The following is a 26,643-nucleotide window of genomic DNA, read 5'->3' as shown; positions in this document are numbered from 1 at the left end:
TTTCATTAGGTACTTATGTTGTAATTAATAATTGAAATTTTAGATAAAGCAATTGCATGCAACACTAGCTTTGATATGAGATGGGGATAAAACAATTTCATTATAAATTTGTCATTCATCATTAGGAAAGTAAAATTATTTCATATTTTGGGAAATCAATCAACTACTTTGATTCCACTATTGTTCAAAATTTTTGTCTGTTAACCCGTAACTTGCGAGGTGCAGTCTCGCAGACCGCTTGAGGTTCTAGAAGTTTCAGATTACAGCCTTTCGTTCAAGCTAGTGTCACCACCTTCTGTCTACCTTACGCAAGTGTCCTTGGCCCTCCTCACAGCATCAGTTTCTCGCCAGCTTAGCGCAGACTTTTTTTTTATTGCCAAGTGTGTTCTGCCTGATGTACCTCACAAGGAGCATTATGGTGAGTAACGTGCAGTCTTCTATTAGAATTAGAAAAACAAACTATGTTTGAACACTTTTTGCTCTCTGTAGTTAAATTGCACTTGCTAGTTGCCAAATATATCGTAAAAGGTTATTTTTTGTGTATATTTTTGACAATACGACAAGTGAAATGAATATGTTCACATTTATAATAATTTTTGTAGGTGAATAAACTAATGAATATAGTGCTATATAACTTACGTTCTGGCTCTAATTACTGTCAAATCAGTCACTAATACCCATAATGTATTATTCTTCAATATCAGAAAGTTGAATTGGTAATTTATGTTGAGGCAGGCGTGAAAAAAATCAGAGTGGTCCGACAGACGTACCTCACAAAGTATGTCCCAGTATAAGCACCTCCCAAGTTAAGGGTTAACAAAAGTAAGAACCAAAGACCATTACTATTGCTAAGCAGCTTCCACAAGTGACTGAGGTCAGAATGAAAGTGGTTTATCTCTTATTCGGATGGTGTTTGTGGTGGTTGAGGAAATTGTGGTAAGGTTTCATTCGCTGTTGGAGTTTGCATTCACATGGCTGCTTCCAAATTCTGTACATGGACCAAAATGGCTCTCAATATATTAATATTGGTTCTGTAGAAATCGGACAATAGCAGAGATGAAACAATTGCATCCTAAAGAGACAGAGGTCCTCTTCCGTGCTCATGTGATCTAAGGCACCTTGCTTTGGACGGTGTCTGCGGGATGGCAAGGGTTCGATCCCAGGTTCAGTCTCCGGAAATTTTCTGCCTGTGCATAGGGCTGGTGGCAACCCACCATTGTGAAGAAATTGGGGAGTAAGTGAGTAGCGTAATCCGGTCTCTAAAATCTCTTATAATGGCTGGGGGTTCAACATGCTGACACCACGTCACCCCATTACTGGTTGAAGAACTCCACACTTCTAGATAGGATTGTGGAGGGAGATTGGCAGTCGGGAGATAGGCCAAGGCCCTTCAAGGGTTGTCGTGCCACGGATTATTATAAATAGACTGTTTGCAATTTGGAGATAGAACATTTGCATTCTCAATGGATGATTTGTACCCTGTTACTTCCTTTTACCTTCAACCTCTTCTAGGGTGCCTCAAGAGCAGATTAATAATGCTAGAATGTCAATAAAGGGGGTCATACATATGATGTTTCCACCTGTCAGTTAACATTTTCAGTCAGTCTGTTTTCCACAATGTGATGGTCATTAATTGAAATAAAAACCTTAATAAGCAGAGGATAACATCAACAGAATTCCATATTTTTAAACAACACAGGAAGTAGAATGAAAATAGTGATGGACAATTTGTCTGCTATTATCTTTGCCCTTGGCTGTACCATTTACATATTGACAATCGTTCTACAGGTGCATTGTTCAAATCCATCAAAACTCAAAATCAGCGAAGGCCCGTAGCACACTATGGCTTGCACTGTTGCAGTTAGCATGACTATCTCTGCCAGCCTACCATCAACTTAATGATATTCCAGATAACATCAAAGCCTGTAGCTATACCAGTAGGGAGCATTCCAGCAATTTTCTTTACGATGCATCATCCTCATTTTCACCTGCTATTCTCAGAATTTCACATATGCAAATATGTTCTAATGGGAAATTTGAGGATTTCAATAGCAGTGGCTTACATCAAATGATACTTTTTATTCTCCATATCACTCAGTTTAGCCACCATAAGTGGTTCTTAGCGGTTGTCCCAGCCACAAAGGTTCCTTCCTCATGCTTATTGCTGATCAAAACTCTTCCCACTTTTCATAAAATCAGTGCTTTTGTTGGTATACTGGGGGTATATATTCAGCAATGATTATTCAAATAAGTAGATATGCAAATACATGCAATCACATATATAAGCATATCAATTATCCCTTGCACCTAATTACTGCCCAGCTATTAATACAATAATACAATCAATCCGATCTTTACAAATTTCAAACCAACATTTTCATGAAGCAGGTATCCTCTCATGCTTATACAAGACATCTAAAATGTTCGTGAAACTGACTCTGTATCCTCCACCTTATCAAGATATAATCAACAATTTAGGAATGTGCGTTGTTGTGGACTCAAAAAAGTACAAAGCTAAGTTGCCCATGCCAGGAAGGCACATTTAGGGGATATGGAGGTAGAGCCCCACACATTCTCAATCTCTGCCATTTTGGAGGTGATGTGATCAGCACCAAGCTCTAAAAAAGTAATATATTACCAAGTGCCTTAGATGGAAAAATCTGTACCATTAAAAGGTTTAACATTTCATCATCACATTACATCCTTAGACTAAGAGGCAGTTGAATTGTTCTTGGTTAAGTCATTTGGTTGACAATTAACTGGTTCCAAATATTTTTTTTTAAAAAAAAAAAAAGTTAAATTTGTCACAGAGGAGGTAACAAGCATGTTGTGCGTTCAGTTTCATGAAAAATATCACTACTGACCAATTGCAAAGCAGAAGAGACAGGAAAATACATATACAGGAATGAAGTATTCACCTACGAAATTCAATTTAAAAAAAAGTTGTATCAATTTTGGTGCCCACTGCCATTATATGCAAGGGAATTTGCACTATTGCTTGGCAGATGTCTGGTGTATTGTTTGGAGTGCACACTAATGCTGCTGCTGCCTGCCCATTTTCTGCTATTATGTTCAGAAAGTCTGGAGGTAAGACTTATCATTAGAGCCCGGAAGTTCAGGCATTTATTTTCGTTAAAATAGGCAGGCAAAAAGGCATTTATAATGTGGTAAATAGGCACTAAAAATGAAAAAAGGCAAAATAAACCGAAAAAGGCACATTTAGAAGTCTCTTACTTTTATCTATAATTTCTGGCAAAATGTTAAAATCTAAATTCGGAAGAGCATTTCAATTTTCTCAGTCTTAATTGCACATAACTACAAGGTGCTTTTTAAGTTCTCAACATTCATTGATAGTAGTCTGTCAGAGAATGTTTTTCATAATAGAAAATGATCTTTCTACTTCGACAGAAGTTATTGGAGCATATGTACATATAACAAGCTAATGTAGCTGGACTCATTTTGGTAACAGCATTTTCACCTTTTAGAATATCACAAATTGTTTTCAATTGTTTCAAGTCCTCATTTGCACTAACTACCCGTTAGCACTTTTCCGCAACAGCTGACCCCCTTTTCTCCTGGCACTTCTATCATCTGCTGCATAGATTCCTCGAAGATTTTCATGGATGCTATAATTGTAATTGTCTCTGGCAATGCACCATAATGTGCAAAAGTAAACTTGAATAGCACAGGAGTTTTTTCACTTCACGAATTGAAGCCGCTTCATTTTCTGGAAGAGCATCGATCACCTCACTGATTTTTTGAAGGTTGTTAGCATAATATATAGCTGCTGATATCCAGGTTCCCTATCTCGTCAAGACTGGTTGCTGAGGTAAACTAAGCTCAATCGCAACTTCCTGAAATTTTCGGGTTCGAGAGGGAGATTTCAGAAATATTTTCTTTGTTAGAAATCAACCTGTCCACTTCAGCAGTCAATCATGCACAAGAAATGTTAACCGAAAGGCAATATCCTGACTCAGCATGAAATACTTTTTTCTCTCACACTTTTCTCCTTCAGCAATGTTGAAACATGCGTGAGTTCAATATTACTTAAATAAGGCGAAAATTATTCACATAAATGGAAGAAAAATAAATGCCAACAACGTTTTTTGGAAGAAAAATAATTTATATACACATTTTTTTTTAAAAAAAATGTCAAATTTCATTGAAAAAGGCAAAAAAAGGCATTATAATTAAAAATAGGCAGTGGGGTCCCAAATAGGCAAAATGAAAAGGCTTCCAAAACATTCGACACAACATAAGAAACGTATATCCGGAAAAATTTTATCAATATATGCAGTAGATAAAGAGGCATTTTGCCAAACTTCCGGGCTCTACTTATCATCTGTCAGGTGCTGCTGATGTAGTGTGCCCTACACTCACACTTTGCTTCCTGCACACTTGGGCTATCAAGAGAAGAGGGAGGAAGTATCATTTTAATTTGGAGAGTTTGCTATTTTAGTGGTTTGATCCCAATCTACAGGGTGGAGGGATTTGGTTAAGTGGTTGGGTAGGGAGAAATCGAATCACTTGTCGATGCTGGAGTCATACTTATAATTTTACTTTGATGCAGGAAATACCTCTTCTCTCAAGATCCTCCTCCCGGAGAATGAGCCACACATTTGCCTTTGTTTGGGTGGATTGTCGGATGGGCATGAATGAATTTAATATTGTTATTGTTAAAATTAAAGATTTTGCCTTACTTCAATACAATTTCCTTACAATTATATGCATTTCCTGTTTTACACCTGAATTCACCCCTAAAAAGCAAAAAGTAATTCATACAACTGCTCCTATGACACATCCTGTAACAGTTTACCTACACCGAAACTGAATAGAATGAATGAAGGAATGGCATGATCTTCGCAGTGCACATTAAGCCTGTTGTAGTTTAAAATTGTCACTGTCAGGTCAAAGTCTATTCCTTGGCAACTTATTTTAAAAAGCTCATTTAATGGACAAACCACAAATTGCTGTTAATGCATAAACTTCCCTGAACTCTTTACCCAACAAGTGTCATACGAATTATGCTTTTGAATTCACACAAACCACATAGGCCAGTGTTAATTTTAAAAATTCAATTTTCTTATTGTACAGTGTGTTAATATTTTAATATATATGTAACTAAAATTGCATGTAAAATTCGAAACAAAAGGTTTCCATAATCACCACCAAGCTTTCTTTTTCAAACATATTTGGGTGTGATAATTTAGACGTCAAACACTTGATGTTATTTATGATCTTGACATATTATCCAAGCAAACAGTTTCTTCAATTTCCAAGGGTAAAAGGGGGAGATAAGAGAGTTTATATAATATTTCCATCATTACAATCAAGAGCACTGAATATTTCAAAATGTTTTCAACCATATTGAAATTAAAACAGTCTACTACTGACAAAGACAAAAAGAAACCTTTCTGAAATTAGTTTATTATGGTCTTCTTGTACAAAATATTACAAGAATGACATTTGACATAGTCCATATTTATTGAAAGAATAAATTTCAAGACAATTCATTTAAAATACAAAACAATTCTCTCCAAGCATTCAAGGACATTTCATTTACTTGATCTACTTTCCCCCAAAAAATATATCTAAAAAAATCAAGACTTCTTGCAGTAAAAGCTGACACTTTACAAAAAAAATCTTTGTACTTAGTTACATTCATGCTTTTTAATGTACCTTTTAAAAAACTGATTAAATTCTACTACTCTCTATTAATTCATTCATTTATTCATTTAATTACAAGAAAAATTTGTAACCAATTAATTCAGGGGTCATGTAATAAACTCTTCAATAACAAACTGCTTCATTTCTAACAGTAAAGCATTCATGTAATGGTAATGGTAACCGTGAACATTAATACATTGGTAACATTATATTAATTTAAACAAACTGTGGAGACCAAAAAGGCAACTATATATTAACACTATCTGAATTCATTTTCCTCACATTGCCTATGTAGTCAATCAACTGTTTCACAAGTACTGCAGATTACTAACATCATCCTTACATAGCAACATGTAAAATTGCATTAACATACATGCCTCTATAATTCATATTTTACAATTAAACAATTGCTGAAATTTCCAATTTTAATCTGTATAATCTTACATTTGTACATATTTATAGGTTTCTTTCGTTAAACATACCATTTAGTGTTTATTCTCACCTATGAAAAATTAAGATGCTAGGCCATAACATTGCATACTGCAGAGAAAAAAAAGCAGTGCATATAGGTATGTGGAAGATAGGCCTAACAGTAATTTATATACCACATTCATATAATAGACTTCATAAGATATTTCTTCAATCAAATGTTAAACAACCCTACACAATGTTTGAACAGTGTAAAGGTCGATTTTGAACAACACATACTTCTAATGGAATTTAGATGATTTTAACATGTACACGAAAGAAATCAGTTCTTAAATTATAATGACTGTACTGTTGCATTGCACATGCAGACTAGAACTTTGTGTATATATGATGCCAATGTTAGTTGCCCTTTTGCCTCAGTTTTAGTTCCAATATTCTTAATAAGGACTTTGTCAATCACTCTCACACACAATTTATATATATCTTTTTTATATATATATATAGATTCTTCAAAAGAAAATACAAAGTAACTACTTGGCAGTGCTTAGCAAGACAAAAATGACTACCAGTGTTATGTTCACATAAAACAGGCCTCCTCCGTACATTCCTTGAAACCATCCGTATCGTATCTTAACACTTCATGCCGAAGGAACTTTATATTTTGGTTTTTGGCATTAACTTTACAAGGAATTGATAAGTACATTCAATTTTTAGTCATTGTACTTTAACCAGTCAACATTATACTCTACATACGGATGCTTTCAGTTGGTTTTGGTTGCACATACCAAACCAGAACCTAAAGGTTAGATGGTTTACACTTTCACAAGCATTAGAAGGACACTTAGCAAAACTTACTGAAAGGAATTACTTATAACGAAAAAGTAAAAAAAAGTATGGCTAACTGTTACATCATTCTAACATTACTTCAATTCTTTCATTTAATACATATATACTTTCTAGTTCATTTCAGACTGAATACAACACCTGTTCAACCATGGCTCAAGAAAAAGGCCTCTTGCCTTCATCATTGGTACAATACAATAATGCCTACTGTATTACTGTATGTGAAATTCCTTAAGTATTATTAGATTGTACAAAGAAAGAAGGCAAATTCTTATTCATTGTTCTAAATACATTTGCATCCTGTAAAATTAGGTAAGTGTCCTAATACATGTGAAAGTGTAAATCATCTATTTTGCACAAGGACACTTGCAAAACTTACAGATGCTAAAAATATTTAGAATAATGAGAACCAAAAATATGGTTCAGCGTTATCTATTTCTAATATATTTTAATTCATCTTATTTTTCATTACAATTCACTTCAGAATTTGAGTGAATTCATCGCTTCTTAACCAAACAAACAGTAAGTTCATTTTGTAGAATTACACTTTCAAATTTCATCAAAATAAAAGTAATCACCGCTGTAAACTTAATGATAAACTCAAATTTTATTAAGCAGCACTTTAGGAGAGAGTCTCTCCTAATGCTTAATCTTTCAATGTCTTTCCCACCTTGGGACTTATTTTTCCTTTTTCTTCAGGTATAGGATATTTCACATAAGTCTACATCTTTCCTCCCCCTGTGGATCACCCTGTTAAAAGAAAGCAAACAATTATTTTAATTTATTTACATTTTACAAGAAAATTGTTATGCATTGACTTTACAACTAAGTTAGCATTTACAAGCTCGTCACATTACCAGGGCCCGGATTTTGATGACATCATCTTTTCCTTATGTAGTATGCATTGCTCTTAAGCAATAAAATCCTAAATACGAAATGCGAATTTTATTGTGCATTTTTTGTAATTTTCAAGTCATTTTTGGTTCTTTTTAACATTTTAAGTCTTTTTCTTGCATAATTGCAAAAGCTATGTAATTGCACTGCACTCATTTATAGTCAGAAACTGGCATTTATCACCATGTCTGCAACAATGGAAACCAGAATTCTATCACCTCGTGATTGTAGGAACAAAGAAACATGCCGCTCGACATTACCTACTATAATAATTCTGAATAAGGCACAGATTTTTGTACCTATAATTCACATATATATATCTTGTAATTTCAGTTCTGTTACAGAAGAACGAACTGTACCATACTGGCACATCCTGAAATAGACACATTTTAGTTATTTTATAGATCATTTTTCAGATATTTTTAGGTAATCAAAATCCGGGCCCTGCTCATTACTATGGCGACAATTATGCACCAATTGCTTACTCCTCCCACCAAAGTAACAAACTTTCTTAAATATATATTATAAACATCACGTTTCATTTTTACACGATGAAAAGTTTTGCACTATAAGATCCAATGAAAACTGGAAAATTTACTGTGAATTTCATAATTTGGTGAATCAGTTCCAAGACGAGCGATGTTTGTGTGGTTCCACATGGAGACAAAGTAAGTGAAGGTTGCATTAAACAAATTGTCTTAACTGGGGAATGGCAACTTCACGCACAGTCACTCTGTAGTGTATACATACATGCAATTTCAATCTACTTTCCATAGTCCTGGCAGATGTTAAGATTTGATCTGATTTCTGTTATTTAGCATCGCTTCCGTCACTTTTGGGTATCATGGCGATGAGGAGTAATATGATGAAACTGATTAAGGGACACTCAGTAAAAACAGCCCTGACCAGGCTGGGATTTGCTGGGGCCCTGCATTCCTGTGGTAACCACCACTCGGCTGTTGAGGTGGGACCCAGCAAATGCAAAGTTTTTGGCGACTGGACGTGTTAATAAATAATCTGGAGGTTCTCGTCAAACATGTTTCTGAGAAGGTGGAAAAAACTAGCGGGATTTCAGAGTACCCCACGTAAATCACTTTGTCAAGCATCCAAGCAGTTCAAACTTCGCACATCATGCCTTATGGTTTTCCCATCAGGTGCTTCACCTCCATATTCTCTCTCCGGTAATTTCTTTGTACTGTAATGATTGATTTGGTCTCTGCATACCAGAATACAGATTGTGCGCACCGCTGCAGAGTCGCCATTGTGCTTTATGTGATTTTGGCGTTGCATAGTGAGAGAATGGTGAACTTTGATGTCATGCAATAAAATTCTTTGAGTTTCTCTTTTGTCTAGTACCACTCGCATCCCATTATGTGTCAACTTTTTAGTAGTGATGAATGGGAATGTGGGAGGTTTGGACGGAACATGCTGTATTACAAGCCATTCAAAGTTGAATATGTGACTGCATCAGAAGGGAAGGGAAGACCTTCAGTGTCTGTCAAACAAGGAAAACTAGACGAGATACAATTTTCAATTTCTTGTAAAATCAAGAAAAAATTGAGTAAAAATCAAAATTCAAATGCATATACAGAGGCTGTTCAGTGTATATTTGACCAAACGCGATTCCTTCCCTCTGCACTCAGAATGAACTCACCCAACCTTGGTCGGACACGTTTGTCAGTGTAGTGTGCGAGCTGTGAAAGAGTGGTTGTGTTTTCTCACTGGGCTGAAAATCCCGCCCAAAACTGAGCCGCTTTTGGGAGGAGTGCCTTGTATAACTTTCCAAGTGTTTGCGTTTTCTCGCTTGGCCAAAAATGCTGCCAAAACAGTCGCTTTTGGGAAGGTTATGTTGTAGCCCTTTATGACGCAAAGTTCAGTGCGTCAATGATCAGGAAGTAGTGTAAGAGCAAGAATTGTGACGTTAGTTTGACTTTATTCAAGAATGGGATTGGCAAGTATAAGGATTGCATGGTCCCAGCATTCGGTTCTCCAACAAAGGGGACGAGAACACTGCTGTGCACACAAGCCACCACCAGTATGCAGGCGAAACTACGCAGAATGGCCATGCAAGAAAATCCACCAACACAAAGACAGATGGGGAATCATCTAAATATATCTTTGGAAACTGTTAACCGCACCTTGCACCTGCATACTGGTGGTGGCTTGTGTTCATGGCCGTGTTCTCGTCCCCTTTGTTGGAGAACCGAACGCTGGGCCATGCAATCCTTATACTTGCCAATCCCATTCTTGAATAAAGTCAAACTAACGTCACAATTCTTGCTCTTACACTACTTCCTGATCATTGACACACTGAACTTTGCGTCATAAAGGGCTACAACATAACCTTCCCAAAAGCAACTCTTTTGGCAGCATTTTCGGCCAAGCGAGAAAACGCAAACACTTGGAAAGTTATACAACGCACTCCTCCCAAAAGCGGCTCAGTTTTGGGCGAGATTTTCGGCCCAGTGAGAAAACACATCCACTCTTTCACAGCTCACACACTACACTGACAAACGTGCCCGACCAAGGTTGGGTGAGTTCATTCTGAGTGCAGAGGGAAGGAATCGCGTTTGGTCAAATATACGCTGAACAGCCTCTGTAGTTATATGCAATGAACAATATGTAAAAATAGTTGCTATTTATTTAGTTCTGAGTTAGTTCAGAAAAAAAAGATCATCTGTTAAGTAATAGGCCAGCAACAATGCCAACTTCTGAAATCAGAATTTTAAACCTGCAGCTTCTTGTTATATAAACACTTTTCAAAACATGTCAGTAAAGGGACAGATTTTTTTGATTGAAAAAATATATATATACCTTTTCTTGCAATTTTACTTATTGGAGGGAAATGGTAATAAACCTTGAGAAAAAGAGTGTGACCACAAACTACAGTAACCTGGAAATTGATGTTACGAACAGATTCAGAAGAGCACAGATTATTCAATACTCTATCAGAATCTGCAGTAGATTGTTATTGGGGGCAGAATTTTGGCATTTTGTTGTTTACATATTCATGAATCTGTTACAGGAACTAAATTTCTGAACACAATTTTCTCAACAAAAATTCCACTGCAGTCACCTGCTTACTTTGCAGAGGTACGTAGCATATCTGTTATCAGTAAATTTAAATCAGTATGAGCTAAAATTTCATATCCCAATAAATAGTACTGCAAGCCCTTTAAGATGGACTGGCTGGATACCATTAAGTACTGTAGCTCCGAGATAATGATGCCATTAATTTCCAAGAAGTTCTTCACAGTGTTAAACATTCAATCATTAATTCTTAAAAATAAGATTTAAAATTTACCTTAAAGTGGTGTTTTTAAAACCTCAATTTTATTATTTCTATAATTGCATTTCAAAGTATATTTCCAGCTTTTTTTCTACGAAATCAGAAAAGATTTGCTACATACTGTCCCCTACTTCCTCCATAGGATTTTCTTCAGCCATTGTCTGAAGCCATAGAAATGTGGATATGGGGAACAATGTGTAGATGGAAAAGAAAACCAAGTATGACTTAAAACTGATAAATTTGAATTAAGAAAACTAATAAAGCTTGTAGCACAGGCCTGCATGTGCTTGGACAACTCACAGATGACTGAATAATTTCAGCATACAGAAATCCATTTTTACCCAACAAGTTAGTTTTTTTTTTCAAAAAATAGCAATATATTATTAACTGCCTTAATTTCACAATAAAATGTGTAGTTCCATAATTTCCTCCGATGGCTCTGTTTAGATGGTAAAATATTGGTTTTCTAGAATACAAATCCGCCAATTTTGAACTATAACTGCACATAGAATAGTAAGCACTTAATCCATCTTCTATCTTCACACGCCACATTGACACGAAATTGTAAACTTTGATTACGTAAGTTCCATTTTCTAAATCCCTCATAAAAATTTCCTTCACAAAATGCCTAAAATTCAATATTATAATGCAGTGGATTAATTGAACTTAATGATTGGAGAAAATCCTGACTTGATGGGAAGAAATTTATGTCATATCCATCAGCAGCATTCAAAATACTTCCAGAATCGCCTATTGGTTTGAAAACAACTGCAATTTCCTTTGTTTAAATGTATATTATTGTATTCTCTAATATGCATGATGGAAAGGCAAATATAAGAATTTTGATGTGAAAAATAGTGACGTGATGGGGGGAAAAATGATTTCCAAGATCAGCATTCAAAATATTTTCAAAATCACCTATTGATTTGAAATCGAGAGGTTTTTTTTTTTTTTTTTCAAAAATGCAGGGTGGTGTTCTGTAAAAAGTTAGTCGCCTTAGAACTTTACTAAATATAGGATGAGGAAGAGCTAGGAGGAAGTATTCAGATTAGTCTGAGGAGATACCACTTCAAACCAATAATCTTGTTGGTTCCTTCAGATACCAATTATACAATATTGTATTAATTTAAATTAGACATTCTTGCAATTGTTTGGGAAATCTTTTTTCTATTAAACACCAATGTAAAAACATGTACTTTCTGCGGTCAATACTTTTTGAAAAGTATGAATAGTTAGTTTGTGAAGTGAGAGCTTTGAGTCCATGGTTTTCTGACAGTAACCAGATCTTATCACTCAGCATTGAGTTATGTCTTGATGAAACAAGGCATCTTTCCACAAGGAAACATACTACCTGGCATGCTCCATTGCTCTGCTAGACACTAGGAATCACTATTTTGCAAGATATCTGCTCTTTTTACATTCCTGTATAAACATTTGTATGTTTTGATCTCAGATTATGGTCAAATGTTTCGTGGTGGTTATTGGAAGTTTTTCTGCAGATTCACTTCCCAAAATACTGCAACCTTGTCAGCAAGAATAAAATTTCACTCCAATTTAGGTGTTTTTCCTAACTGGTCAGACTTGCTATGCATTTTTAAAATCAGTACAATGTTGCACCTATGTTACTTCTTGCACTCATTGTTAACTCAAATTGCTAGACCTCGACATAATGGTCCTGGATCATCATTGAAGAAATCATCCACATGCATGTCCTACTGTCGTTTTCACGTTCAGACGACACAATGGGCTCTTATGGGCAATGCTTTTCTTATGGGAAATACGAGCGCGCTGTTGTGAAATTTCTGGATTTACAAATTTAGCTTAAGTAAAATCGGTACCTGCAGTTTTGCAGGAAATTTTGTAGAGAATACGATGATGAACACAAAAAACTGGTAACTTGCTTACATAATTTTAGATAAATTAAAAACCCAAATTTTCTGTGAAAACACAATTTTTACATTGTTTTCATTCCTAACGTTGAAACATGCCGTAAAATTGAAGCATTCATTATTAAAAAAATTGACACTATTTTTTAATTGTCATAGGTGATGGTGGTACTCAGAATTTATCAATACTTTAAAGCATATTCGCATTAAAAAATATTCAAATAAAGTATGTGGAGATTTTTTATATTCGTGCAGTAGAAAATGTCGTCTCTGGCCATTTTTTGTTCTGTAATTCCAAGTAAAAACTTCCAGCGACAAAGTTGTGGAGAAAATAATGAAATTATTTTTTATAACCACTCAAAGGTTCCCAGAAATATTACTTCCATGCATTTGGAGTTTCTTTTTAACCCGAACCGCGCGCGAAGTAAGGAGACGTTGTCTGGCCATCTTGAGCCGACTCACCGCAGCATTCCGGCTATCACCACCAAGTTTTCGACTTGTTATTTTATTTCCATTCAGTAAAAATATGAACTTCATGCAGTTTGTTACAATAGAATTGAAATTACATAAATTTAATAATTGACAATTATTTCCAATGCTGCTGTTGTGAGCAACATTTGTACACGTTGTTTTCGTTTACATTACTGTCGACATTAATACTGAAATGAAGATCACCTTTCAGTTTCCAACCTACACATAAATTCATAGACACCATATTAACCTTTGAAAGGCTTTCCAACACGTGACAAAATATGGGGCTTCAAGATAGAAATATGACATGCCTTGCTTGAGTCATTCATGTCTTATCAGTTCACGTGGGCCATAACTCATTTGTTTGTTTGGGTTGCAACTTGAATTTAACCCATGTGCCAGGTTCCCCTTACTTGAGTGAGAGATCTACTTTGGTCTGTTTAGTCTTTTTCCCTCTCCCGAAAAAGTGTTTTCAGTTGTGTGAGCTCCCAGTGATTTTTACTTTTTTAAGTGATTTCTGAAGTGTCATATTCGTGCATTACACATGCGTGTGTAGTGATCGCAATGGATCATAGTAAAAAGGGTAATTAACGTTCACAGTATAATATTAATATTAATAATTACATATAATTATCATTATATATACAAAATATGTAACACCTTCATTGTGAAGGAAGGTCATCATTTCCCGGCGACATGAGCTAGCGCTGTATTGGCAACACTGTGCGGTTTCTCCATAAGCGCCGTTGTGTCTTCTGAACGTGAAAACTACTCTAGTGCCTAATATACCAACCTCAAAAAAACTACAGCATAAACCAAACAACGAGAACAATGATACATAACAAGGATTAATAATAATGAATTATGATTGTATAGTATTGCTTGTGCAAAAAGTGTCAATCTCAAATAGCACCATTTTTAAAATTGTGTTTATGGTAATATAAAGTAATTCAGAATATGTATGTTAATATACAAGTATTTCATTGGAACTAACTATATCAAGGATACTAGAGTTATTTTCAATGTTCAATAAGATCACAGAAGATATCAGAATATTAAAAGTGTCATTATTCAATAAACAGATTTTTCAATACAAATACCGATTTAAAAAAAAAATTATGCATTTTGCATTATCTGCGGGAACCTTAGACTCCAGGAAAGTATCACCTGGTATCTGAATAACCCTTAATCAACACACCTGGGTCCTAGGGACCCGCCAGAAATTTGTTTCGTCTTGCATTACAAAGTGGTTGGTAGCAATGGCGTGAAGTGCAGTAGTCTTCTAGCCCTTTGTTCTCTTCGAGCCAGTGGAGTGGTTTACACTATGAGGGTACTAAATGTGCCAAAAGCAACTAACATTGGGTCCCCAGAACCCAGGTGTGTCAGTGTTACTTTTTTTGTTAACGTTATTTTTAAGTCGACCAAGCTCAATTGAGGATTTTAAATGAAAAGGACATCCTTGCAATGTTGAATGATCCCCTAACAGATATTGGTGATATCAGTGGTGCTGAAAGTGAATAAGAGGTTAGTGAACATGAATCAGACACAGGGGAAAGTGTAGAGGAAGATTGTAATAAAGGTGAATATGCCAATGTAGAGGAAGATGTAGATGAAGCCAACAGTGAGACTAACAAATCTAATTTACTTTATAGTAAAAACCGGTATAAGTTGTCTAAATTGTTTTGAAAAGTGAGAAAAATCACCTAGGGAAAGGTACTATATCAGCGCTCTCGTTCTGAGCCTTTGGTCAAACTGAAGTTGTGTTATTTTTCTTATTCCGGTTTTATAATTAATATAATTACTATTTAATTAATGGCATATAAGAGCATTCATATATCACGGTTGGAGAGAATAACGCAAGTAGTTTCTCAGATATACTCATTTCTCATTATGCATATTTTGTAATGAAATAAATATATTTATCAAAATATATCTAGTTTCAGTGTGAATATATTTTTTTATCATAACTGCATACTGTCTTAAGCGTAACACTTTTTTTAGGTGTGTGTGTTAAGGGTTAAATTTCACCTGGTACTTTCAGATACAGAGAAGCACCAGATCAAGAGATATAGACATCTTCAATTTAAACCTTCGCCTTATCCATGCATTACGGACAATCCTTGTGAACAATATACAGGAAATTGAGCTACTCAAATACTAATGAATGCAGCTCCAAATGACAGTAAATATGCCATTACTGTCCTCTGGAGAAAAAAGGATTGCTAATATGTACAACTAATGTTAGGCAAGCTGATGTTACGTGAGCTTACATAAGAATCGTGTAAGCTCAGACAAATAACCACCAGATTTCAACTGCCAGTGTTAGATCAGTAACCAAATTTCTACATTAATGTCAATTTACATAGTGCAAACTTCATGAAGGCAGCAAAAGCAACATTGTGCAACTGTTGTGGCTGCTTTCAGATTTTACTCTAAATGCACAAAAACAAAGCAAGAACAATATTTCAGTGTCAAAAAAGACTAATTTTAGTTGCAGTGTAACAATTTTTCTTGACTGTGTATACATGATGCCAACCAATCAACGTAAAACTACAATAGCTAGAAGTTTCCGAGTGGAGGTGGTAGGCAACAGTATAGAAAATAAGGTGGAATCTGATTTTACATTTTTAGGGTACCATGGTGGTGAAAAAAAAACCCACTTAGGATGCAAAAAAAAAAAAACAATCTGGGAAAATTTATAACCTTATGCTCTATTAGAACCAAGAGGACTATGGGGGTTGCCTGTACTTACTGGAGGTGGTGGTACAAAACTTTACAAAGTGTATTGCTAATTGCAGAATGTGCTTCTATATGTATGATCAATTTAGGAAGAAGGAAAGGTGCCAACCACATCATGAAATTAATCTGCACAAGAATGATTGTTGGTTATTATGTGGTATTATAAATCCATCTCCAACTTGCCTGTTTTCTTTTCATTGAAGTCATGAGGATGGAAAGGTTACACACAGCAAAAACTAACCCCATGCTTTCCATTTCCAAAATATAACCCCCCCCCCCCCCCAACCTTTATATACATGGTTCATAGTTTGTATTTGCAAAGTTTAAATTGTATCAGTTCATGCATGTAAAATTTTCAGCAAGTATTTCCAAACATGTTCTGAAACTTAGTGCAAAAATTACAACACTTATTTTCATGATTAAATAAATGTATAATTTGTACATCCAAGTTTTGTATTTCTTTAATGCAAAACCTATTGCAGTGACTTCGTTACATACACTGAGGTCAGGTCCTTCAAGAAACATTTGCAATTTTTTATCAGATTGGTAGCTATGGTTATTGGTATCAGTAATTTTAAATCCGTACTTTATGGATATCTAAAATTTTGTTTTTCTATTTTGTATTTTTGCTTTTAGAGTCACTTTTCTGCATCTTTTGGCTAATTGTGATGAGTAGTGATAAGATGAAATTTATAAAGGGACACTCGCAAACAATGTCCACGTTTATGCTGGGACTCGAACCTGGAACATTTGTGGCTAGATTGAAAGACTAAAATTTTGTATTGGCCTATCTAACATTTACAATCAGAATTACTGTCAAATGAAAGTGGACTAGTTCACATACTGTCCCCTATTCAAATATTTCAGTTATAAGATTGACAATCACAGTATGTACTTCTCAAGTGCTAAATTCTTAACATAGAGATGAACTGGTGTAAAGAGAATGGGTACAGTATTAACACCTCCCCCTTAACACCTGGTACAGGAAGGATGGGTGAAAGGCAAAGAAAAGAATCTAATGTTAGATGATGTAGGTTTGTTAATGCAGTTTATTTAGAGTGAATGGTAGTAAGTACAGATGAAGTCTCAACACTGAGGCAAGGTTTAAGAATAAGGCAGACTGCATGGGGAAAAAATCTGAAATGTATTTGCATTTAAATTCCAATCTCATAATTTAGGCTCTCTATGCTGCACGAAAAAGGCCAACTACAGGGGAACCTCGATTTTACGTTTTTCAGGGGACCAGACTGAAGGAACTTAAAATATGGGAAAATTTAAAATCTAGGAAAATTTTAACTGAACATCTTAAAATACATCTGCTGATGTTCCTCACAACTTACTCAATTTCAGTTGTTTATTTTTCATGAGAATATTAATGCAATTTTCAATTTTAGCACTTGTTTTAAATATCAAGGCTTAGCAGCAACTAAAAAATCTCAATTTCAAGTAGTCTCTAGTAACAGTCACGTTTTCTGAACGAGTAGTAGTTTCAATACAGGCTGCAATTGGTGTGACGAGAATAAAATGCATTATGTAGCACCTATTTGGCAAGAAAAAATATTTTGGAGACACGGGGACTAGAACCTAGGATTTCAGCTTACCAGCTGGCCTTTAACCGATGTGGCCACAAGCCACTGTGAAGAAACCAAGCTATTCGAGTAATTTATCCATAACTTTGAATCTTTTCCTGTCCAGCTCGAAATTTTGATGTCTCTTCTCGCTAATTACATTAATTTGAAAGAATATATACTTCATCAGATAGGGTTCATATGCTGTACACATAGCTGACAAAATACAAGTGAAGCTTGTGCATGAAAATTAATGAAGACTGGGAAATCGTGCTTTTGTGGAAGGTTAGTGTTTGCAACCCTAAATGATAACAGTTCTCTAGTTTCAGTCAATATAGCAGATTCTGCTATGTGACGAAACAGTTCTCTAGTTTCCGTCAATATAGCAAATTCTGCTATGTGACGACAAATCTCATTAACCAACGGCACATATTTTTCTTTTCTTTTAAACTATTTATTTCAAAATGAAAAGTCAATATTCTGGAATCTACGGAGACATTCATTCATTCAAAACCGTGCACGTGTAAAACAAGTAAAGCCAGACAATTTTTATTTTACAAAAATTCAATTTACTGTTAAAAGTTATTGACTTATTTTTAATAGCGTGGATGACATATGGGGGGGGGGGGTACCTCCCCTCATGTGCATCCCTGCCTGTGACAAACTCATCTTCCTTTAGGATTTATATTATTTTTCCCATCACATATTCAGTGCCAACTTTGCGATTCTGTTTGACAAAGTTTATGGGGAAGGAGTTTGTTCATTCTTCAAGCCTTATCCTGGACTGGGATAACACTATTTCCGAAAGATTTTTTCTTGCATCATTTTCAGGAATTGCAACAGGACTATTTCTGTCTCGCTTGTTCTTATTACGTTTTTTCCTTTTCGTTATTTATTGTTGTTTTTCTTCCATTTTCGGCAACTCGCAACGATGAAGAGATACTCAAAAAGAACACCCAGCTCAGGCAAAATTCGAACCCAGGGCCCTCGCATTCTAAAGAATTGTGATAACTACTTTGTCATGAACGTCAAATATGAGTTTCTTTCTAAAATAAATTTCAGGAATATTTCACATTTACATTACTTTGATTGTAGACGTGGAAATTCCAGTTAATTAATATTTACGCTGCAATCTTTCAGTTAGGCCTTTTCTTTGAGTCTGAGATACACAAAATTCCCTGCATATGGTTAAATTGATTGATAGTAAGCAACACTGCTGCTTTCCGAACACTTACTTTGGCTGTACTTCCGGCCACGAAGCTGGACTTCAACTCAAACGAGTGTGCCACTTTTTGTGAACAGAAGTGTACCATAAGGGCATAGAAAATTAAGGGCATAGGAAATTCTCATTTCAACATGCACTTTCTTTAATTTTCAATTTAAAAGACATTCCATTTTCACTAGCTAAAACATGGAAGAAAAAAATTCCCACTTTTAGAAGTACATTACTGGTATCTGTAGTTTGCTACATAGGCAATCAGCAAAGAGCTAACTGCATACATACATCAACCAATCAAATCCTCCACTTCCTTCAGAAATAAATGTTGCAGGAGCTCAAATGAGCACAGCGCAACCAAAAAGGGAAGAATAAGGCTGGGAATTACACTAGCAATTATAAGCAGTTTCACTTCCCATAATGCCTCGTGCTGAATCAACTTGTTGCCCGACTAGAGAAAATCTCATGTTTCTCTTTTGAGAGTGTCACAACAGTTACACAATACATTTGCTTTCACTGCCTTTTGTTAGCTTAATTTATAATAATTACTACGTACAAGATTTAACTTTCTCCAAAGCTACTTAGAGGAGTCACGTCTACGAATCCATGGAAACCACTGCAATATACAATATACCTTCTTTTAGATCACTTATAACTCCTAACTTAATCTTATCACCTTAATGAAAAATTCCTAATTGAAAAAAATATTCGCTTGGAGAAGCAGTTATTACATTGTATGCACATGAACTTGTAGTAAAAAGACTCAAAAGTAAAAAAAATATACTTTCTACAATGTTTACAAACACATCTACAAGATTCATTTCACCTACACCAACTATGATAGTTTACATAAGTGATTTTCGAACAAAAAAATTATCTTCATTTCTAATATTATCCAATATTACTTAATGGTAGTATGCTAAGCAAGACACAGAAGAGAAAGTGATAGAACCAAGGTAACAGATAAATTAAAACAGAAGCCCCTTTACTATAAATACTCCCATGCATTAATATACTAATTAAAATTAAGGTACTCAAGTTTTCCACAAAGCTGTTTTACATTATTTTCTATTAATTTCGGTAGCCAGTGCCACCATCCTCATTGGAATTCGTTGTGTTGTTGCTTGGCGAGTCTGTTGTTTTTTCCTAAATCGCCGCTAGGTGTGCTGCTGTCGCCTGTATGTCTGCATATATGTCATCTGCTGTTCAACTGTGTTAATTGCTGCAGTAACGGAAGCCAGGCGTGGTGTGTGCCTGACCACTATCTAAGTTCAGTTCATGGTTGTAGTGCATGATGGCGTCTGTTTCTTTGATTTTTATGTCTATGAAAGTGTGTGCTTCGTATTTGACATGTAAAAAAGTAAAGTAAAGTGCTCCCTTGTGCTTAGCACCACGCCATGAAGGCATATAGGGGGTGTGCGGGTAATGCCCCACACTTTCTTGATCCGGTCGTGAGTGGGGGTGATGTGATCAGCATCACGCCCCTGACTGCCTTTACCCCCAAGAGTTTCACCCAGGTACCCATGTTATTCGATGCTGGGTGGGCGCCGGGGCCACTTCTAACGTTAGAAAAGTTCCCGGATTTGAACCGGCCAGGGATCGAACCCGGGAGTTTTAGCATGGTAGTCAGATGAGTTACCGACTGAGCCACCGCGGCCACATTTGACATGTACTTTCTCAATTTTATGGTTGTGGAATTTGATATGCTTGGCAAGTCCGTTGTTGAAAAAACTAGATAGCATCCACCAAAGACTAAAATTCACCATAGAACATGAAAAGCAGGGCAAAATCAATTTCTTGGACCTCACCATCAGCTGCGGGGGAAAAATTCACAACCACAGTTTTCAGAAAATTAGATGCTGGCAACCAATATATTCATGCACTATCCAACCATACACCCAAGCAAAAGGCCAACGTATGACTAAACTTCTTCCCAAGAGCCTTCTACTGTTCCAGAGAAGACTACCTGAGGGACGAGATAGCAACCATCACGGAACTTGCCCTAAAATAATGGATATACTGAATGTCAACTCTCCACATGGTGCAGCAAAGCTGAAATCCAAGTCAGACAACCTGCACCATCAAGACAACCCGCTCCACCATCGCAACCAAATCCCAGTAACAAAACCAAGTGGTTTGCCTTTCCCTACCATCCTTCCACATCCAACCGCCTTACCAAAGCCCTCCGTCCCTACATCCAAATAGCTGACAAACCAACCTCTAAAATAGCTGATCAACTAAGCAAACAAACTGTACTTCCTCTCCCCCCCCCCTCAACAATCCAGCCGTCTATGATGCTGAATGTGAGTGCAAGGCTCATTACATTGGCAGATCCATCAGGCCCATCAGTGAGAGAATTCAGCAGCACCTATCAAATGCAAAAACGGCCCAACCCACCACTGGACTTGCCAAGCATATCAAATTCCATAACCATAAAATTGAGAAAGTACATGTCAAATACAAAGCACACACTCTCATACACAAAAATTAAAGAAACACACGCCATCATGCACTACAACCATGAACTGAACTTATATAGTGGTCAGGCACACACCACGCCTGGCTTCAGTTACTGCAGCAATTAACGCCGGTGAACAGCAGACGACATATACGCAGACATACAGGTGACAGCAGCACACCTAGCGGCGATTTAGGAAAAACAACAGAAACTCGCCAAGCAACAACACAACGAATTCCAACGAGGATTGTAGCAGTGGCTACCGAAATTAATAGAAAATAATGTAAAACAGCTTTGCGGGAAACGTGAGTACCTTAATTATCTATTACCACGTCTCTCATTCCCATAGTATAAATACTAATTATGTTAAAGAGTATTGTGAGGAGTCCCATTAAATATGGCAAGCCTGAATACCTTCTTCCCCTATTCATCAGGGAAGAAGTAAGGTTTGAAAAGCAGGAAAACTGGTTAACTGGCTATGTACATAATCTGCATGGAGTTATAATATGCAAGAAGCGGGAGTTTACAAGAAAAGTACAGCACATGAGTGCATGAACTCAATCTCCAATGTTCCTTAAATAAACTACTTGTTGAAGAATGCATAACTAACCTCATTCTATTATTTATACATATCTTGCAGGGGAAAAAATATGTTGAATTACAAGAAACTAATTATTTACCTAAGAGCAAAGTTAGTCCAATTGGGATGAGAGTGTCACATGGGAGACTGGGTTTGATCTCGCAGGATGAGCAATATCAAGTGGGCAATTTTTCTTGCAACAATGTCTGTGGGTAAAGCAGCTCTGGGGTTCATCCAGCCTCTAACCAATTGCTACCTGGTGCCAAATGACAGGTTCATCTCTACTGTAGCCAGAATTGATGGTGGATGGATGGATTTAGTTTATTTTACTTCGTGTTTTGTGCCTCTTGGCTAATTTGCGGAGATGGGGATGAGTGATGAAATGGATGAATGGACATTCACAAACAACCAAGCCCGACCGGGATTCGAACCCGGGACCCTTGGCGTCACAGCGCGATGTGCTAACCACTCGGCCACAGGGTCGGGCTAGCCAGAATTGAGAATGCATTGGGGCACTACCTCCACAGCACCCTATTGCCTTCATGCTACAGTGCAATGCACAGGAGACAGCTTTACCTTTTACTCTTTCCCTACTTACTCCTTATGTATTCAATATAATTGTATAGTTACTGGATATAATAAGGTGCTCAATAGAATTTAACAAAATATATAAAAGGCTTCAATTATTTTAGTGATGATCACAGAAATTGTGAAAACTAAAAAAATGTAAGGCTATAAACTGTTTGCAATAAACATTTCCACTAACTGGTCTTTAATTCAAGCATAAGGGCAATAAATATAAACTGATGCCAAAACAGCAACGCATCATGCAGAAGCAAACAAGATGAGAAGAGACTACTGCCTACTCACCTGTTGGTGAAACAACTCTTCCGATCCTACCTCAAGGGAACGGTGTCCTGCAAATCCAGAGCTGGTTTCCCTGTGACGCAGTGACGACGTGCTTAACTGCTGTTTCCTCTGCTCATAAATGGCAACCTCCTGCAGAGAATTAAATATGGTCAACAAATGGTAACTAACTCAAAATTGAACCAAACTGTCTACCTGTAGTGAAGCTTTGACTAATTTTTTGAACAAACTTTGATGTCCGATTCTAATATGTATCATTATCCAACAAGCTTCCCATTATGCCAAAACAAATTCCCAGACTTTTTCAGACACTCGTGCACACTAAACCAATTTGTAAGTATTCTCTTGATAGCAAGCGTAGTTTAATAAAGGTCTCAGCATTATTCAGAATAAACAAAGAAATATTACCTATAGAAGTTTCATATTGAGACTCTCCCATCAAGTGGGATTCATTTGTTTCAAGTCCCAGCAAGTGCAAACTACTTGATTTTACCCAGATATTTCCATGCTTTTTGGTGCATTTTCAAAATTAACCCTTAGGTTGCTTTCCCAGGTTTTTACAGGATTTCAGCATCAATGAGTACACAGATACATTAAGATAAAATATCTCACCTGTAAATTTCATATTTACTTTATATACTTTAAAAATTTCATACTAGACAATCCATAGTAGGAACCATACATGGATATACATAGTATGGTTCTAACATACTAGTTTATTTCAAGCTAGTTGAAGTCCCTTAAATGTCAGATTCATCTGTATCAGCATATTCTATGCAGAAAATAGCCAGAAGGCAAACTCTGGATTATCCTGATACTCATAAGTACTGAGTAAGAGCTTTGAAGTTTTTAAGACACCTGCAACAGAAAGTAACAGTGGTAGAAATTATATTAAGGCATACTAACCTCTCCAGCATTATTATGTATTGTAGTGGTCATAGAATCCCCTACAACCCACTTCTGACCTTTCATAACCAGGTTATGTGGAGGTTCATGAGTTTGTCCAGCATCGGAAGACCACACTGTGATTGTGCCGTTTGCTTCCAACTTCACCATGCGGTGGAACTTGTAGGAAGCCTCTTCAGTCCCTGCCTTCCTCAGAATTTGCCATCCACTTAATGACACTTCCTGCGAACAAGAGAAAAACTTGCAAGGTGGAAGTAACAGTCTACACAAAACCTGGCTTAAATACATCATAGTAATAGTCAGGTCACGGACGTAGCAGCATCGTTTATAAAACTCAGAATGTGGCAATTATGAAACCCAAACAAATCTGAGGAAATATACGAGCGGAATGTCAAAAAAAGGGGGGCAGATTGGTTATTACAGAGAAAAATCAAGCGAGAAAATTTTTATTTTGAAGCTATACACGTGCATACTCTGGCTATTTTTTTTTTTACATAGTCACCATGACGCTCCAAGCATTTTTGGTACCATGGAACAAGTTTATGTAGACTCTCTGTGTAGAAACCTGGGATCTCAGCCAGTCGAGAACTGATGTCTCTAGAACTCACTATCATCAAAATGTTGCGAAGCAAGTCACTTTTTGAGGTGAAGGAACAGAAAGTAATCACTTAGGGCAAGATCGATACTGTATGGTGGGTGATTAAAACGTTCCCATCAGATTTTTTTAATTGTCGCACCAGTATGGTCAGCTGTGTGTGGGTGGGCGTTGTCATGAAAAATAAGAATTCCAGACCGTAACATTCCTCCGGCAGTTTTGGATGGCATGTCTCAGATTAGACAGTGTTTGGCAATACACATCTGCTATGATTGTTCGTCCCGGTTCCAGGAATTCCACGAGGATTACACATTTTTGGTCCCAAAACACTGTTACCATGAGTTTGCAATGTGATGGTATTTGCTTGAATTTCTTTGGTTTCGGTGAACCAGAGTGACACTATTGCATGGATTGCTGCTTCGACTCACCAGTGACGTATGATATCCAGGTTTTGTTTCCAGTCAATATGTGAGAAAACAAGTCATCCCCATCCTTCTCCTAGCGGGCCAAAAAATCACGTGCGGATTTCATTCTTTCATCTTTGCGAGTGTCAACATTTTGGCACCTACCTTGCATACAGTTTGCGATAACCCAGATTTGTCCATTACAATTCTTTGCAATGTTTTATCAAGACACTTCAGGAAACTCCTTGCCTAGATCAACACGTTGCACAAGATCGTCCGTCTGAACACTAGGCCTGCCGCTCTGCTAGTCATCATGAACAATTTAACATCCTTCCCGAAAAGCATGGCATAATTGTCTTACCTTTCCTTCACTCATTACTGTTGCTCCGTAAATGGCACACAATTCCTGATGAATGTCAGCTGCACTCAGTCCTTTTGCGTTGAGAAATCTAATAACAGACCTCACCTCGCATTTGGCGGGATTTTCTATTACAGCAGCCATTTCAAGTTCCTGCTACTCGCACGTAAGCACCTCCACACTGAGAAATATACATCTGTTCCACACAAAGAATACTAAATAATGCTTCTGTGCACGCGCAGCTTCGTCAGTGTTGCCAGTCCCCAAGTAAAAAAAATTATCAGCCCTCTTTTTTGACATGTACATACACAGTTTCAGGTAGTTGAGCAACAGTTCACTGTATCGTATCTATGGATACATTTATCTGTGGTTCTTATGGTCTACATCCACCGCACTGAGAATACACATTTTCTGTCTTCAAATTGCCAATTGTTTCATCTACACTATTGTATATTTTCATACAACCAATATTTCAAACTTCAAAGAAAACTACTTTTTTTTTTTTTTTACAAAAAAACAACTCAAAATGGACAGAAAACATTTGCATTCTTATTGGAGGATTTGTTGCAGCATTAACAACTTGTTTTAACATTAATCCTTAAATTTTCCTCAATTGATTTGTTTGGTTTATTTTACTTTGCTTTTCTGTCACTTTTTGGCTAATCGCAAAGATGAGTGATGAAACTGATGCGACTTACAAAGAACACCCATGCCCAGACCGGGATTCAAACCTGGGACACCTGGCATCATTATGCAATTTTCCTTCGTGATAGCCTCAGAGTGCACAAGTAGAGATTCCGACAATCCTAGTGCATATTTTATCAACTAAACGTGCATACATAGGCATGCAAATGAAAAATTTACATAGGATTCACTAGTATACACCTGAAGATACAGTGGTATCACAATCTTGCAGCACAATAAATGCATTCTTATTAGAATTTCCTCCATAGATTATCACAGGATCATTTTTATTCTTGCCAGCGAGGGAACAAATAATTTTATCGAGGGCCAGTTTTTTAATGTACAGTTAGTTTGGTAACTGGAAATGTGATTGCAATTAGTTTACCCCCTACTCATTCATACAAAGCAACATGGTTGGCTGACTCTCAGAGCTACCAAAGTTCCATACTCAACTTCATGGTCAGATTAAACAAGAAGTTATTCATATGTTATAATAGAAAATAAGACTACTTGTTTTGTTTGACAGTTCAACCAATGTGCATGTAAACAGAAATTACGCAGCATGGTGCCAGAATTTGCATGCCAAGGTTGTTGGGAGACTGATGAAAGATATCCAGTCTACCAGATGTTTAATATTTGACCTGTAATTTGGTGTAGTGGTTAGGAGCAACAGCTTGCAGGGCATGGACTCTTATTACAAAACGTAACCAGTCCTATTGCAGTTTTTTCCTATTTATTACAAGTTTTCCCTTCACTACATGCCCTATTGTTGAGTGATCTTACAACAGG

At 36.5% G+C, this 26,643-nt stretch overlaps 1 protein-coding gene across 3 annotated transcripts in view; it reads right to left on the bottom strand.

Moving 5' to 3' along the window:
- Positions 1-5,407: 5,407 nt before the first annotated feature.
- LOC146002905 (lamin-like) overlaps positions 5,408-26,643 on the bottom strand; it is a 76,123-nt gene continuing 54,887 nt past the window's right edge. For 2 of the 3 annotated variants that reach the window (XM_083141003.1, XM_083141020.1), the window contains exons 8-10: positions 23,814-24,035; positions 22,911-23,039; positions 5,408-7,689 (exon numbers count right to left, since the gene is read on the bottom strand). In XM_083141003.1, the coding sequence (XP_082997129.1) occupies positions 7,651-7,689; positions 22,911-23,039; positions 23,814-24,035 (390 nt within the window). In that variant the 3' untranslated portion in view covers positions 5,408-7,650. Of the gene's footprint in view, positions 7,690-19,558; positions 19,619-22,910; positions 23,040-23,813; positions 24,036-26,643 lie in introns of all 3 variants that reach the window. The other variant, XM_083141012.1, reaches the window with a different exon arrangement.

The sequence above is a fragment of the Lepisma saccharinum genome, chromosome 1 (assembly GCF_977018435.1).
Source record: "Lepisma saccharinum chromosome 1, izLepSacc3.1, whole genome shotgun sequence".
NCBI classification, from domain to species: domain Eukaryota; kingdom Metazoa; phylum Arthropoda; class Insecta; order Zygentoma; family Lepismatidae; genus Lepisma; species Lepisma saccharinum.
The sequence above is the reverse complement of the archived record's forward strand: the minus strand, read 5'-3'. Positions and strand labels throughout refer to the sequence as shown.